General features: G+C 35.9%; 2 protein-coding genes across 2 annotated transcripts in view; one reads left to right on the top strand and one right to left on the bottom strand.

Moving 5' to 3' along the window:
* The window catches only part of LOC127875130 (uncharacterized), a 162,733-nt gene that overhangs the window by 56,052 nt on the left and 91,945 nt on the right, over nucleotides 1-14,736 (bottom strand). The gene's annotated exons all lie outside the window — the stretch shown is intronic.
* The window catches only part of LOC127865167 (caspase recruitment domain-containing protein 10-like), a 54,965-nt gene that overhangs the window by 15,570 nt on the left and 24,659 nt on the right, over nucleotides 1-14,736 (top strand). Inside the window, exons 3-7 of the mRNA XM_052405146.1 lie at nucleotides 3,097-3,304; nucleotides 7,701-7,829; nucleotides 8,271-8,437; nucleotides 12,527-12,629; nucleotides 13,412-13,543. Of these exons, the coding sequence (XP_052261106.1) occupies nucleotides 3,097-3,304; nucleotides 7,701-7,829; nucleotides 8,271-8,437; nucleotides 12,527-12,629; nucleotides 13,412-13,543 (739 nt within the window). The remainder of the gene's footprint in view (nucleotides 1-3,096; nucleotides 3,305-7,700; nucleotides 7,830-8,270; nucleotides 8,438-12,526; nucleotides 12,630-13,411; nucleotides 13,544-14,736) is intronic.

The raw sequence follows: 14,736 nt of genomic DNA, 5'->3' as shown, positions 1-14,736 counted from the left end.
GTTTTAATAAGAGCAATCTCAGGCCCCTGAACATTATTCATGGAACATTATTCATGGTGACTGTTCAATTTCTTGATGTCCTTTTTATGGTGATAAAGTTTTCTTTTCTGTATTAAACGTTCAAGCACTTTCAACTATTATAAATAGCAAAATATCTGTATAAATATTGCATGTCTGAAAATTGTATATGAAAACATGATGCCAAAACTAAAAGATATGTCAACTCGTAATACCTTTACAATAATAATTATGCTATTCATTTTAGTTCTTCAATTTTTTTTTAGTATAGCTAAAAAATGGGCTTGCTGGATTATTCTGTAAAATATAAGGTTCATGGCTCAGTATTTATTTATTTTACACATATTATTCAACACCATCCTTGGTTCATTCATTGTGAAACATAATTCGCAGTGACCCCATTTTTTAATTCATATTTGTGACAGATATAGACCTGACAATCAGTCAATCAGAACATTGTAATATTTGCGATATTTTCAACAAAATTCCTCACATGATTATACTTCCTTAAATTAGTGTTTCTTCTTTACAAGGAACAGAATGTCAATCCTTAATGGGAGTTAAGTTGTGGGTTAAGTAGATGACATAGATTTACACTATTTCTATCAACTGACACCCTTAGAAAACATCCTTGTAATTTGGTAATCACTTTTACAACTCACTCTTAACTTCCTTCATTTTTGAGCTTCTTTATGAATGTCAAGTATCGCTTAACTTATTCAACATCTGCACTATTGTTTGTTAGTTCAGTATATGAGACTTAGTCATTACCAGTATGTTATGCTTTATAATATCCTCTGTAATATACTGGTATAAGGAATTAAAGCAGTTGTGCAATTAGTTCACCTGATCAAAATGTGAGTGTCTCTGTGTGCGTGACTTCTTCTGTCAATGTTTTCTTCAAACAACATCTCCTGAACCACGGGACAGAAATTTGATATTAAACTTAAATAGAATGTTTGTTCAATTCATTCCCCCAGGGTAAACTTCTTTTTCTTATATACTGTTCAGTTAAAACCTGATTCCCCTGGGGTCAAAATTGTCACAGCACTGGGTCTAAATTTCTGAATAATTCCATAAAAAAAATGAAAGCTTACAAAAATCTCTGCTACAGCAATGCCGACAGGTTTGGTAGTTGCTATGTAACATAACATCATGGTTCTGCAAAAAAGTTTGATTAAATTATGCCCTGCATGGGGGTCAAAACTGATCTTTCCTTAGGGGACACCTCACCAGATTAACATTGACTTACATAGGGAAAACCTATAAAAATGGTGTTTTCTTAAACCTCTAAGTTAATGGCTTTCATTTATTGTTTTAAGCATCATCTAGATGTTTATAGGGAAAACATTTAAAAATCTTTGAAAACAAAAAGCACACAGCTTTCATATTTGGTACGTAGCATTATCTAGAGGTCCTTCACTATTTTTTTTCAAATCATTCCGTGTCAAATATGACCACGCCAGAGGGGTCACATTTTAAGAAAGGAACTCGGAAAATAATTCAAATAATCTTCTTTGCAACAAGAAGACTGAGAGCATTCATATTTAGTGTTTCGTGATCTGGTCAATCTGGGCTTAATGCATGTGTGTAAAGCGTAATCCCAGATTAGCATGCGCAGTCATCCCAGGCTAGTCTGCTGGGCTTTTTTCCTTTGTAATTTTTATGCCCCCTTTTGAAGAAAAGGGGGTATATAGTTTTCGCACTGTCTGTCAGTCTGTCACACTTTTCGTGTCCGCTCTCTAATTCGAATAGTTTTCATCCGATCTTTACGAAACTTGGTCAGAAGTTGTATCTAGACAATATCTAGGTCAAGTTTGAATATAGGTAATGCAGGGTCAAAAACTAGGTCATGGGGTCGATAAAACAAATCCAAGGGAAGTTATAAGCTTTAAATGGACATAATTATCTGACCTGCCAAATTATATATTTTTGTTAAATAAAGCAAAGCTGTGCAGTAGGCAGCATTGTGTTTCTGACAAACACATCCTGGTAAAAGGTCAAGGTCATCCTTCAAGGTCTAAGGTCAAAAATACAAATCCAAGGGAAGTAATAAGCTTTAAAGGGAGATAATTATTTAATATTGAATATAGCAACTTGATATGTGTATCTCATGGAGCTGCACATTTTGAGTGGTGAATCTACAGTCACGGTAGTAGCTTTTAATTATTAGCTACTAAAAATAGAGATTTGTTAGAGACAATTATTTTCAAGTGAAGTAATTTATATAATTATAAATCTCAGATTATATATTTCCTTACCAAGAATTTAAGTTCTTTTCACAGTTACTGTACAGATTTGTTATTTTGATTATTTATAACTCAAATGATTGATTTGTCAAAGTTTTTTTTTTTTGATATAATTATCATTTCTTTCCTTTACTAATTTGTGAATGGTTGGGTTCATTACATACCTGTGGACTTATGTCCATAGATACATGATGAACTCTGGCTATGATCTCTTTGATAAACCACCGGCCTTGGTTATCAGTGATGTCTGACTTAATCATTTTTGACTGTCTACAGACCCCCCCCCCTATCCAAGGGAATTATAAGCTTTAAAGGGAGATGATTTCTATACCTGCCAAATGTTAAATAGAAATTGTATTTCAAAGCGGTGCAGTAGGGGGCATTGTGTCTCTGACGAACACATCTCTTGTTTTTCACAAATTTGAGAATTTCACGTATACATTTTTTTAGGATTTGTGACTTAAATTGTCATTATTAAAAAAAAAATGCAACTCATTTTGTCACAATCATGAACAGAACGTGACTCATTTTTTCACAATTTTGAAAAGTTTGTGAATAATTTTTTACAAAATAAAGTGGCCAAGTGGCCAAGGCTGCCTTACAAAGATTGGAAACAAAGCACTGATCTGGGACAACACTTTCCGCTTTCATGGAGTTTTTTGTTTAAAGAAAGTCTCTCATAAATTTAAATCTAGTTTTGGCAGATAAAGTCGTCCCTGATTAGTCTGTGCCAAATGCACAGGCTAATCTGGGATGACACTTTACCCTCATGCATAAGTCCCAGTTTTCCCCAATTCAAGGCTGAATTATTACCATTATCTCTGGACAGGCTGATCTATCAGTGAATATCATGGCTGGGGACAAGGATGAAGACGAGAAGTACCACGAGACGCTGACAGAGAACTTCTATCTGTTCAGCAAGTACCTGGTGCCCGAGGACTACATAGCTGAGCTGGTCAGCGCCAGCGTTCTCACCCTGGAGGACCGGGAGGTCATACTCAACCATTTTGTCAACCAGACCCGGCGGCAGAGAGCAAGTAGGTTATTCCGTCTTGGACAATGGTTGTTAAGATAATTACCCGGTATGTTTATCTGAACTAATACATGTGTTAGCATTTTAGCCATGTTATAGGATTATAGGGCTTAATGCGCACAGGCAAATCAGAGAAGACACGTCATGCAGTTATGGAATTTTTTGTTTAAAGGAAGTCTCTTCTAAACAAAAATCTAAGCGAAAGGTTTTGTTCCTGATTAGCCTGTGCAAAATGCACTGGCTAATCTGGGACAACACTTTACATTTCAAAATTAAGACCCAATTTTTCCAGAGCTTCACCAACTTAGCTATGAAAATCAGTAGGAGGTTTCTCATGGAAAATGAAGCTTAATGCATGTACTATTATGTTGTCCTGGATTAGCAGGTGCTGTCTGCCCAGGCTAATTGGGGAGTGAGTTTTAGATTTTTTGGTATTTTCGTTTAAAGTCTGTTTTTGCATACTGCACAGGCTGATCTGATGCAACACATCACTTTTTGTGTAATGTTTTTGAGAGAATAATGCTTCATGCTTCGTCACTGATCATCAGATATATGTACATGTGCCAGTAAACCTATCCAGATCAGAATGTGAATCAGTGTCGTCCTGCACAGAGGCTTGTTTACAACTAATTGTTTAAACTTCATATGTAAATGAAGTTGTTTGGGAGCTTTGCCTTCAATTCATGGAAAGTGGGTTTTATAACAAGAGCTTACATTTTAAGTGTGCATAGCAGCCTATGTCAAATGTCATTATGTCTGCCGAAGTGAACATTATAAAGTCATTAGTGTTGAGTTTCATTTTAATGTCAGCAACAGTGGTATTCATTTAACAAGATTACCTATGAAGGTTCATATTGAGAACTCGAAATATTAATCAATTTTAAATTTTCTAACTCAATCTTATAATTCAGTTATAGCCATATTGTAGTTCAACAACCAGAATGATTTATTTGCATGAATTGCAAAACGGTTTATTGTTTTAAAAATAACAACTCGCATCCATATTCCTTAAATACCCAAAGCATCTGTTCTGATTGACCTTTTGTGCATAAATTTTTTAGAAATTTGATTTATTTTCTGCATGTAGTCATATCATAATACATGCACATGTATGAAAGACTTTTAAAACATTTAATTGCTGTTTTCTGTAAAATCAGACAGTGGAACTTTTAGAAAAGCACTTTCATAGTACTATTCTTATTATTATGCCCCCCTTCGAAGAAGAGGTGGTATATTGCTTTGCACATGTCGGTCGGTCTGTCGCTCGGTCCGTCCACCAGGTGGTTTCCGGATGATAACTCAAGAACGCTTGGGGCTAGGATCATGAAACTTCATAGGTACATTGATCATGACTTGCAGATGACCCCTATTGATTTTGAGGTCACTAGGTCAAAGGTCAAGGTCACGGTGACGCGAAATAGTAAAATGGTTTCCAGGTCATAACTCAAGAACGCATACGCCTAGGATCATGAAACTTCATGGGTAGGTTGATCATGACTTGCAGATGACCCCTATTGATTTTGAGGTCACTAGGTCAAAGGTCAAGGTCACGGTGACCCAAAATAGTAAAATGGTTTCCGGATAATAACTCAAGAACGCATACGCCTAGGATCATGAAACTTCATGGGTAGATTGATCATGACTGGCAGATGACCCCTATCGATTTTGAGGTCACTAGGTCAAAGGTCAAGGTCATGGTGACCCGAAATAGTAAAATGGTTTTCGGATGATAACTCAAGAACGCATACGCCTAGGATCATGAAACTTCATAGGTAGATTGATCATGACTCGCAGATGACCCCTATTGATTTTTAGGTCACAAGGTCAAAGGTCAAGGTCACGGTGACCCGAAATAGTAAAATAATTTGTGGATGATAACTCAAGAACGCTTTTGCCTAGGATCATGACACTTCATAGGTACATTGATCGTGACTCGCAGATGACCCCTATTGATTTTCAGGTCACTAGGTCAAAGGTCAAGGTCACAGTGACAAAAATCGTATTCACACAATGGCTGCCACTACAACGGACAGCCCATATGGGGGGCATGCATGTTTTACAAACAGCCCTTGTTTAAAGACAGTGTTTGTCCTCACCACTTTGGGTACCAGTCAAATTGGGAAAATTTGCAGCGTTTTCATACAAGATGAGAAATTTAATATTTATGCTGAAAACTTACAAAACATGTACAACTAAAAGTTGCATATAAAAATCAAAGTGGTGAGTGATTTCCCGCAAAATCCTGTTTCTTTTAACACTAAAAATGAGTTTATTAAACTTAACACTCTTTTAACTGAAGCCGTGCATGAGAGTATCAACTGTCTAAATTGGAATCTGAGCCTCAGGTTCCATTGGATAACCTTCCTCTGACTGAGCAAGGTTTGCATCAGTAGACTCGACCGTCGATGAAACGTTGCTATAATCAACATCTGACTATTGTGCACAGGACTCAATATTCTATACATAATCCCCGATTTTATAAGTCAGAATTTTATAAATGTGCAAGTGATAATCACATGGTTTTTATCTGATTTTGAGGAAAGGGCCTGGCCTTTTGTGAGAGGAATATAATCACATGAAACACCGGATTTGGGGAAAAATAAGGAAAGTCTTAAATAATCAAATTTAACATATTTTACTGTTTTAAAAACAAATTCAAGTCAACATATACTTTAATCATGCAATATGTTTTTATTGTCTACACTGGATCAGGTTAACTGATATAATTAAAGGTTTAAAAAAAAAATAAATAAAATAAATATCTTTTTTTTTGTGGAGAAAATCTCTTTGTGACTCTTAATTTTCGGACGTACAGGTTTTTAGTCCATAATTAATGTCTCTTAATTTTAGGACAGTATACTTTACTGCGCTTTTCTACAGACTTCGGCCCCGTTTTCTCTTATCTTGTGAGACCTTGATCTTGGATTTTTACAAACTGTATAAGGCATATATGCCAGAAAATTAAGGTCCAAATCGGGACATTCCATTTAAAATGTCGGGACATTTTACCAAAAAGTGGGACACCTAAAACGATCAATCATGCCACCTTTACTGTAGTCAGTAATCAGTAATATTATAATTATATTATTTTATTCAACCAACTATCAATTTACTATAAATTTAGACTGATGCAATAGGCAGGGATCATATTTTCCCGCAACATCAATCGGTCTGGATGTAAATGGGGGAAAAAGTATCCGAAAATTTATGTCCGAAATCATGACAAATTACTTTGAAATGTATACCATTGATTTTGCCATTCATGAAGGTGGTATAATAAATGAACAAGTAAAATTGCCTTAGAACACTGTATTATGTGAATTGGGAATAAGACATCAATTTGGGAATAAATTGTGTTTTATCAAAAGTGCATTATATGCAGTTTTATATGTTGCATTTATCTAGTTTTACAAATTATAATTAAAACATATACTTGCATATATAATAGCATCATTTAAATTGATTTTACTTTAAAACTGGATTTTTTATTAAGTTAAACAAAAAATCCTCATGAAATGAAACTGTGGACACGGTTTCAAAATACACTTTAAGTGATACAAATTCAATCACTGTTAATGAAAAAGTCATGGAAAATTTCTTATTAAGCTTAAATTATAGATAATGTATTACAAAAATATATGTAGATCATGAATAGTTTTGTTTGAGAAAATCATCAACATGATGTCCATTCCCAGTTTGATGTCTTATTCCCAATTCACATAATACAGTGTTTTTAGGCATTTTTTTTTAAATGGAACATACGAGTTTTCTCAACTGGTTTTATCATTTGCTATTTCATTGTTGTTTTGTGTGCTCGTTTGGATCCGCGAATCTCAGATATTTCGGATATCCGTTGCAGCCGTTTTATGTACTGTGATATAGATATATCTATAACTAACATTAAAAATAATTTTGTAGACAAAACATGTAAACAAATCTTTTTTAACTAAGATGTTACATATTCTTATCTATTAATTATGGAATTTACCCCCAAAGAATCTACATCTAACTAGAGCAGCCAATATTTTCCAAAAGTGAAAAGTTACGTAATTATTTTTATCATAGAACCACACTGCTTAATTTTTCTAAAATTCTTTCATTGATATCTGTGTTTAAAATTTAATATTAAAAAGAGTGGGTGTTAAGATTTCTTTATAATGAAGGGATTCACAATTTTCTTCAAATAGGGGGATTATTTCTTGATATTTAATGGATTTACCATTTTCTTCAAATAGGGGAATCAGTATTCTTTTAAAACTTCCTGATTTACCAGTAATTGCTAATAATGATCTCATTTTCATTTCAGCATTTGAACCTTGCTCTTGGAAAACCAGGCCTAATACATGTGCCTATAGTGAGGATCATTTATTTCCTACTAAGCTGTTGTGTTTGTTTTTCAGACCGATTCATAGAGGTCCTGATGACAAAGGGCAGGAGGGGGTTTGAGAAGTTTGTAGAGCTGCTGGAGTATCGGTGTCCCCATGTCTACAGGGAGGTGGCCAAGAGAGAGCCCAGGGATCCCCCTGCAGGTAACCATGGCAACCAGTACAGAGTAGGGCCTTGGATGAGGCTCTGAAATTTAAATGAGCCTAGCTGTGTGAAAAGGGTGTTTAATGCATGTGGGTCAACTTTCCGCCTTAATTGGATTTTTGTCTAGAACAGTCTTCCTTAAATCAATAAATGCAATAAAAGTGGAAAGTGTGGACCCTGACTGCACAGGCAAATCTGGGACAACACTTTTCACACATGGATCAAACATCCTTTTCAGAGAGCTAGTCACAAATGATTTCTGTCTTCCCTTTTAATTGGAATACATGGAAAACTAGAAAACTTGCCTCTTGTTTATTTGATCTTTTTGGGGAAATACCATGACAATGTTTTGGGTATCATTATTGTTTGAAAATAAAGGCTTCAGTGATCATCTTTGAATCATCCAATGACTTAGTACACACATATTGTATTCCGGTCAGGTTTCCCTCGCAACCGGTTCAGTGACCGCCTTCGGATCATCAACGACCTGCCCCACCTGTTGGAGCAGATTAAGGATAGCCTCACTGACAGCTCTGACCTTGAGGTCAAGTTGTGCACCCTGCACGGGCTCCTTGAGGACGCCAAGGATGAAAACCTGGCTCTAGAGGTTAGTAGAGAACCTTGCTCTAGAGGTTAGTAGAGAATCTCCCTTTAGAGGTAAGCATAGAACCTCACTCAAGAGATTAGCAGAGAACCTCGCTCTAGAGGTTAGTAGAGAACCTTGCTCTAGAGGTAAGTAGAGAACCTCGCTCTAGAGGTTTGTAGAGAATCTCCCTTTAGAGGTAAGCATAGAACCTCGCTCTAGAGGTTAGCAGAGAACCTCGCTCTAGAGGTTAGTAGAGAACCTTGCTCTAGAGGTTAGTAGAGAACCTCGCTCTGGAGGTTAGCAGAGAACCTCGCTCTAGAGGTTAGCAGAGAACCTCGCTCTAGAGGTTAGTAGAGAACCTCGCTCTAGAGGTTAGTAGAGAATCTCCCTTTAGAGGTAAGCATAGAACCTCGCTCTAGAGGTTAGCATAGAACCTTGCTCTAGAGGTTAGTAGAGAGCCTCGCTCTAGAGGTTAGTAGAGAATCTCCCTTTAGAGGTTAGCATAGAACCTTGCTCTAGAGGTTAGCAGAGAAGCTCGCTCTAGAGGTTAGTAGAGAACCTCGCTCTAGAGGTTAGTAGAGAATCTACCTTTAGAGGTTAGCAGAGAACCTCGCTTTAGAGGTTAGCAGAGAACCTCGCTCTAGAGGTTAGTAGAGAACCTCGCTCTAGTGGTTAGTAGAGAATCTCCCTTTAGAGCTTAGCAGAGAACCTCGCTTTAGAGGTTAGCAGAGAACCTCGCTCTAGAGGTTAGCAGAGAACCGCGCTCTAGAGGTTAGCAGAGAACCTCGCACTAGAGGTTAGTAGAGAACTTTGCACTAGAGGTTAGTAGAGAACTTCACACTAGAGGTTAGTAGGGAACCTCACACTACAGGTCAGTGCAGATTATGAAGCACTGTTTAATAGTTCTATATGAGACATTGACCATTATTTACCAAGTCATTATCAGTTTTAGTTTAAACCTAGTACATTTAGCATGATTGCTTTGAAAGCTTTAGTTTTTCATCAGATTTGTAGTCCATCTCTTGGGTGGAACAAGAACTTGGTGTATAAAGCAAGGATGTTCACAACAGTCCCTCACCTCACACAGCAGACGCCATACCCACTACTCCACCATGACAGTCCCTCACCTCACACAGCAGACGCCATACCCACTACTCCACCATGACAGTCCCTCACCTCACACAGCAGACGCCATACCCACTACTCCACCATGACAGTCCCTCACCTCCCACAGCAGACGCCATACCCACTACTCCACCATGACAGTGTTTGACCTAAGAGTAAAAAATACCCTGAACACTTAAGGTTTGACCTAAGAGTAAAAAATACCACAAAGACTTAAAAGTTTGACCTAAGAGTAAAATATACCACAAAGACTTAAAAGTTTGACCTAAGAGTAAAATATACCACAAAGACTTAAGGTTTGACCTAAGAGTAAAATATACCACAAAGACTTAAGGTTTGACCTAAGAGTAAAATATACCACAAAGACTTAAGGTTTGACCTAAGAGTAAAAAATACCCCCGCAGACTTAAGGTTTGACCTAAGAATGAAAAATACTCTGAGGACTTATTAAGGCAACAATGCTTTTTTGCAAATATAACATATTTAAACATTGCTACTAACAATAAGGTATTAATATGTTAAAGAGATGCAACAGTTTCCTAATTATACCTTAATAGTGCCTTTACAAGATATACAAGAGGCAGTTTGCTTGTGAAAAGTGGTGACAAAATAGAACACAGAGAAGACTGACGATTTAAAAATCATATCTCTATGTCAACATATTCAGCAAAACAGAAGAAAACCTTTTAAAAATGAAGTGAGTCCACTTGAAAATCTGTACAGCATAGGAATGACATGCGATTACAAGATATACCAGTTTGATGATTTTAGTGAAACTGGATTTATTAACACTACAACAAACGAAGATTTTTGTATCGTCATTACAGCGTATTGAGAAGTGTTAGCAGCAAATTTTCATTTTCTTCAATTAGACCTACAGTATAACAGCATACATGTCATACATTGTCTGGCTCAAGTCAGGAAATTGTGAAGACAAACCATTTATACTTACACTCTTTGATATTTTCTAGTAGTAGTACACAGTAAAGAAAAATAAGTACAGCATTTTTGTATAGAATATTTTATGTTATTCAATCTTACGCGGGAGGTGAGTATCATCTGTCCACACAAGGGTTTTGACCTGGAGAGTGTGAAGGGAATGCTGGGCCCCATCAAGGGGGCTTTGTAGTGGTAAACCCTCCCTGTGGTTGTAGAAAAGTCTGCATTTATGGACCATAATGGTGCAATTTAGAGTGTAAATCAATGTAAATATTCTCTTCTGTTTTTTATTGGCATGAAACAAAAAGTATATATGATAAATCTCATTTATTGGTTTCAAAATAAATACTTTCATCTTGCATACAACAACTCAAATTGGACCATTAAGTTAGGAAATATATCTGGTTTTGTTAAGTACTCTGACAGTCTTTAGTTGAAAAATTGGGCATGTCTTGAAACTCTCAAAAAGCAAATTTCGCTCAAAAATATTTTTTTTATACAAGACATGTGTTCATTGGCCATGGATGCCCCAACATTCCACCTTTGTCTTTTAACTGGACCTATGTCACAAATTGCCAGGGTGGTCATAAGCTATGTGTTTTTTTAATGTCTTGATGAATCACACATTTACAGTCCAGACAAGCTGTTTTATGGCCAAATTTGAGGTAGAAGGAGACAGTATTATGCGAGACATGTTGATTTACTTATGGATTGCTTGTGCGCATCCGACACTGTTTTTTTAATTTTAAGACAATCTATGAGCAAATTTAAATTTAGATTTAATTCAACTTGCACAAACTTTTTTCTGACAATATGGTGAAAGTAACTTTATGTTAATTGCACTAGTCGTTTTTATAGCATCCTTCCAACAAACATGCACATTTTGATGGTAACTTGGTAGGAAAGAAAAAATCCTTAATTGTAAATGTAACTTGAGCTTGTATTAAAAAATGGGTTTCTTCATGTATCTGTCGAATGCTGACCTTGGATACGCGAAATTGGTATCCTATATACTTTTGGAAGAAATCAGGAGGCATATTGATTTTGAGGTCAACAGGTCAGAGGTAAAGTTTACAAGGGGTTGTTGCAAAATATTCTTTTCCACTCAATGACTTGAGAACCCTTTGACCTCCGATCAAGCAAAGTGGTGTAGTGGTTACTTGACTGGGAAGTAAGTTATTCAAATTGAGATGATCTGTTCAAAGTTCAAGGTCACAGTGGCTTGTGATGTGAAAATAGTTTTTTTCCCAATATCTAGAAAAAAACTAAGATCTTATAAATTAGTATGCTGGTTAGTTTAAAAAAAATTTATTATGATAAGGTCACAGGTTGACTTTGCTTCAAGAAGGGGATATATATGTTGTGTATACATCTTTTGTTTAATAACTTTTTTCATATGCTACTTGGCATGTGCTTATGTAAACCATTGTTGGTTTATATACAAGATATTAGTTATGTTGGGACATATAACACAACAATTCCAGGAGGACATTTTATCAACAGATCTTAGCTTAGAGGATCTTATCTTAAATCCAAGACTCTTGATTCAATTTGTGATCAGCTTATACTTTTTTATGAAGGCCGGCATAAGCTATGGAAAGTTTTGGCAAAATGGACCTTAAATTGCATTTATAATATTAAATGATAGACCAAGCATTATTATTTACCAATGTTGGGACAAATAATCTGATGTTCAGAAGGCGGGACAAAAATCCCAAAAGCAGGACTGTCACGCTGAATTCAGGACATACAGCATGCATGATGAATAGTTGACAGAAAAGGAGTTGCGAGAACCATGAAATACTTATTATTTTTAACCCTTTCAGTGCGGGAACCGAATTCTGAAGGCTTTTGCAAACAGTTTGGATCCAGATGAGATGCCACAGAACGTGGCGTCTAATCAGGATCCAAACTGTTTGCTATTCTGATAGTATTCTTTGAAAAAAATCGAAGAAAATGCTAATTTTAGAAATTCAGCAGACGACATTTTAGCAGACAACAAATTTCCTAGCATGCAAAGGGTTAATATATGTGTCTTTTTTACAGAAAGAGGTGGAGACTCTGAAAAATGTCCGAATAGAGCTTGATCAGCTTCGACACACTAACACTGCTCAGGAGAAACAGGTGTCAGATCTCACCAAAGAAGTCAGTATGTATCACATTTGTTTTCAGCATGATCATGCCCAAGCTCTGCGAAAATGGGGCTTAATTCATGTGCATTAAGTGTCATCCTATATAAGCATGTGCAGTCTGCACAGGCCCATCAGGGACAACACTTTTGGAATAAACTGGATCTTTAGCTAATAAGAGACTTCCTTTAACCCTTTGCATGCTGGGAAATTTGTCGTCTGCTAAAATGTCGTCTGCTTAATTTCTAAAATTAGCATTTTCTTCGCTTTTTTTTCAAATAATATTATCAGAATAGCAAACAGTTTGGATCCTGATTAGACGCCACGTTCTGTGGCATCTCATCTGGATCCAAACTGTTTGCAAAGGCCTTCAAAATTCGGTTCCCGCACTGAAAGGGATAAACAAATAAGCCATAAAGCAGAAAGTGTTGTTCATTATAAGTCTGTGCCGACTGCACAGGCTAATCCAGGACGACACTTTGTGGACATGCATCAAGTCCAAATTTCCCATAGCAAAGATCACATAATGATAATAATTATGATGTGTGTTAATTGGTGTCTTAAGCTGTATGCTGAAAAAAGGTAACCAGTCAATTTCATGTTGTGCTATAATTTCAATTTATTGAAACTAAGAATGACAAAATAAAATTTTGCAGTCTGCAAATGCTCCCAATAAAATCAGAAAAAAGTACAAGGTCTGATAAACAAGTCTTAGCCTAACAATTTTTTATTAATGTAACATTTTTCCTTAACATTTTAATGACAAGTTTAAAATTTCACTACTATTTTCCCATGCTTCCAGCTTCTTGGATGCACAAGGCTTACACACACTCGGAGAAGGAGAATGAGCTACGGGACTCCAACCAGGAACTGAGGATCCAATGTGATGAGCTGCAAAGGAAGCTAAGAGAACTGGGCACTGTGGAGAAACCAGGTGCCAGTCTATGGGGATTTCAAACAAGGCAATAATTAACCAATCATTGATGTTTGGGGAATAATAGTTTCAGTTATTTAAATTAATTATTTGAAATTTATTGACAATAAATGCATTACAAATGTTTTCTGACATGTGGGAATATTTGGAAAGGCTTTGTATGTTTATGCCTTTAAAAAATATTATAAGACTTTGTCTATATTTAATGATAAAATGTTCGGTCAAACTTAGTCTTGTTTTTGCTGTTGTTTTTTACTTTAAACATTGCAAGTTTCAGCATTAGTTTGAGAAAATTTACATGGTAAAAACTCTACCAGCCAAAGTATGTCAGTCAAAACACATTAAATTGTATTAAACTCTCGGCCCAAACAGATGTGGGTGGTCAGGTATCATATCATCACATTTAAACAGTACAGCTACAAAACACATATTTTTATTACAGTGTATCGTTTTTAAATAGGGCATGGAAAACTATGTTTCTTGCAATCCTGTGACTAGACATGTGCTTGCACCTAAATCATTAATAAAACCCATGGAATATGATAATATGGCATAATAATTTTAAAGCTAAAGGTCAATTGAAGAATGTAATTATGTTACTTATTATCATGCCCTCTTCTAAGGTGCAGGGGTATATATCTTTACACTTATATGGCACAGTTTCGTACCATATATTTAGATTAATTTGATTACACAAGTTAAAGTCATTGTGGCAAAAGAAGACAGTCCTACATGGATTTAAAATGGAAGGTCCGCATTCTCCCAAACTGGTATTTTTTAAAGAGACCGACATTGGTTACTCCCTTGTGTAGTCTCTCAAAACAAGATTGACAGCATGATAAATACCATCTTAATAGTGAATTTATTGATGTTTGGATAGATAAAGCTAAATTTATTTAACCATGCAATTATTTTCATTTCTGCCTGTTTTATTACTGCAGGGGATTGACTTCATTACAAGTAATGCAAGTTTAGGCCGGGGGATGGGTGTTTAGCAAACAGCACTTGTAATTTACAAAGCCTTTCCTGTGTTTAAGAACCCCAAGTGCAATTATGTTTTGTTTTAGGGTTTAATTTTTTTAAAGAAATCTGTACAACAATGAAAATTGGCATTAGATTTTTTATTGATATCTATCACTGTTTGTGTTGTTAATGCCCACACAGAAGTATCTTTAATTGTGTATGTCTGTGAT

The sequence above is a fragment of the Dreissena polymorpha genome, chromosome 1, assembly GCF_020536995.1.
Source record: "Dreissena polymorpha isolate Duluth1 chromosome 1, UMN_Dpol_1.0, whole genome shotgun sequence".
NCBI classification, from domain to species: domain Eukaryota; kingdom Metazoa; phylum Mollusca; class Bivalvia; order Myida; family Dreissenidae; genus Dreissena; species Dreissena polymorpha.
The sequence above is the reverse complement of the archived record's forward strand: the minus strand, read 5'-3'. Positions and strand labels throughout refer to the sequence as shown.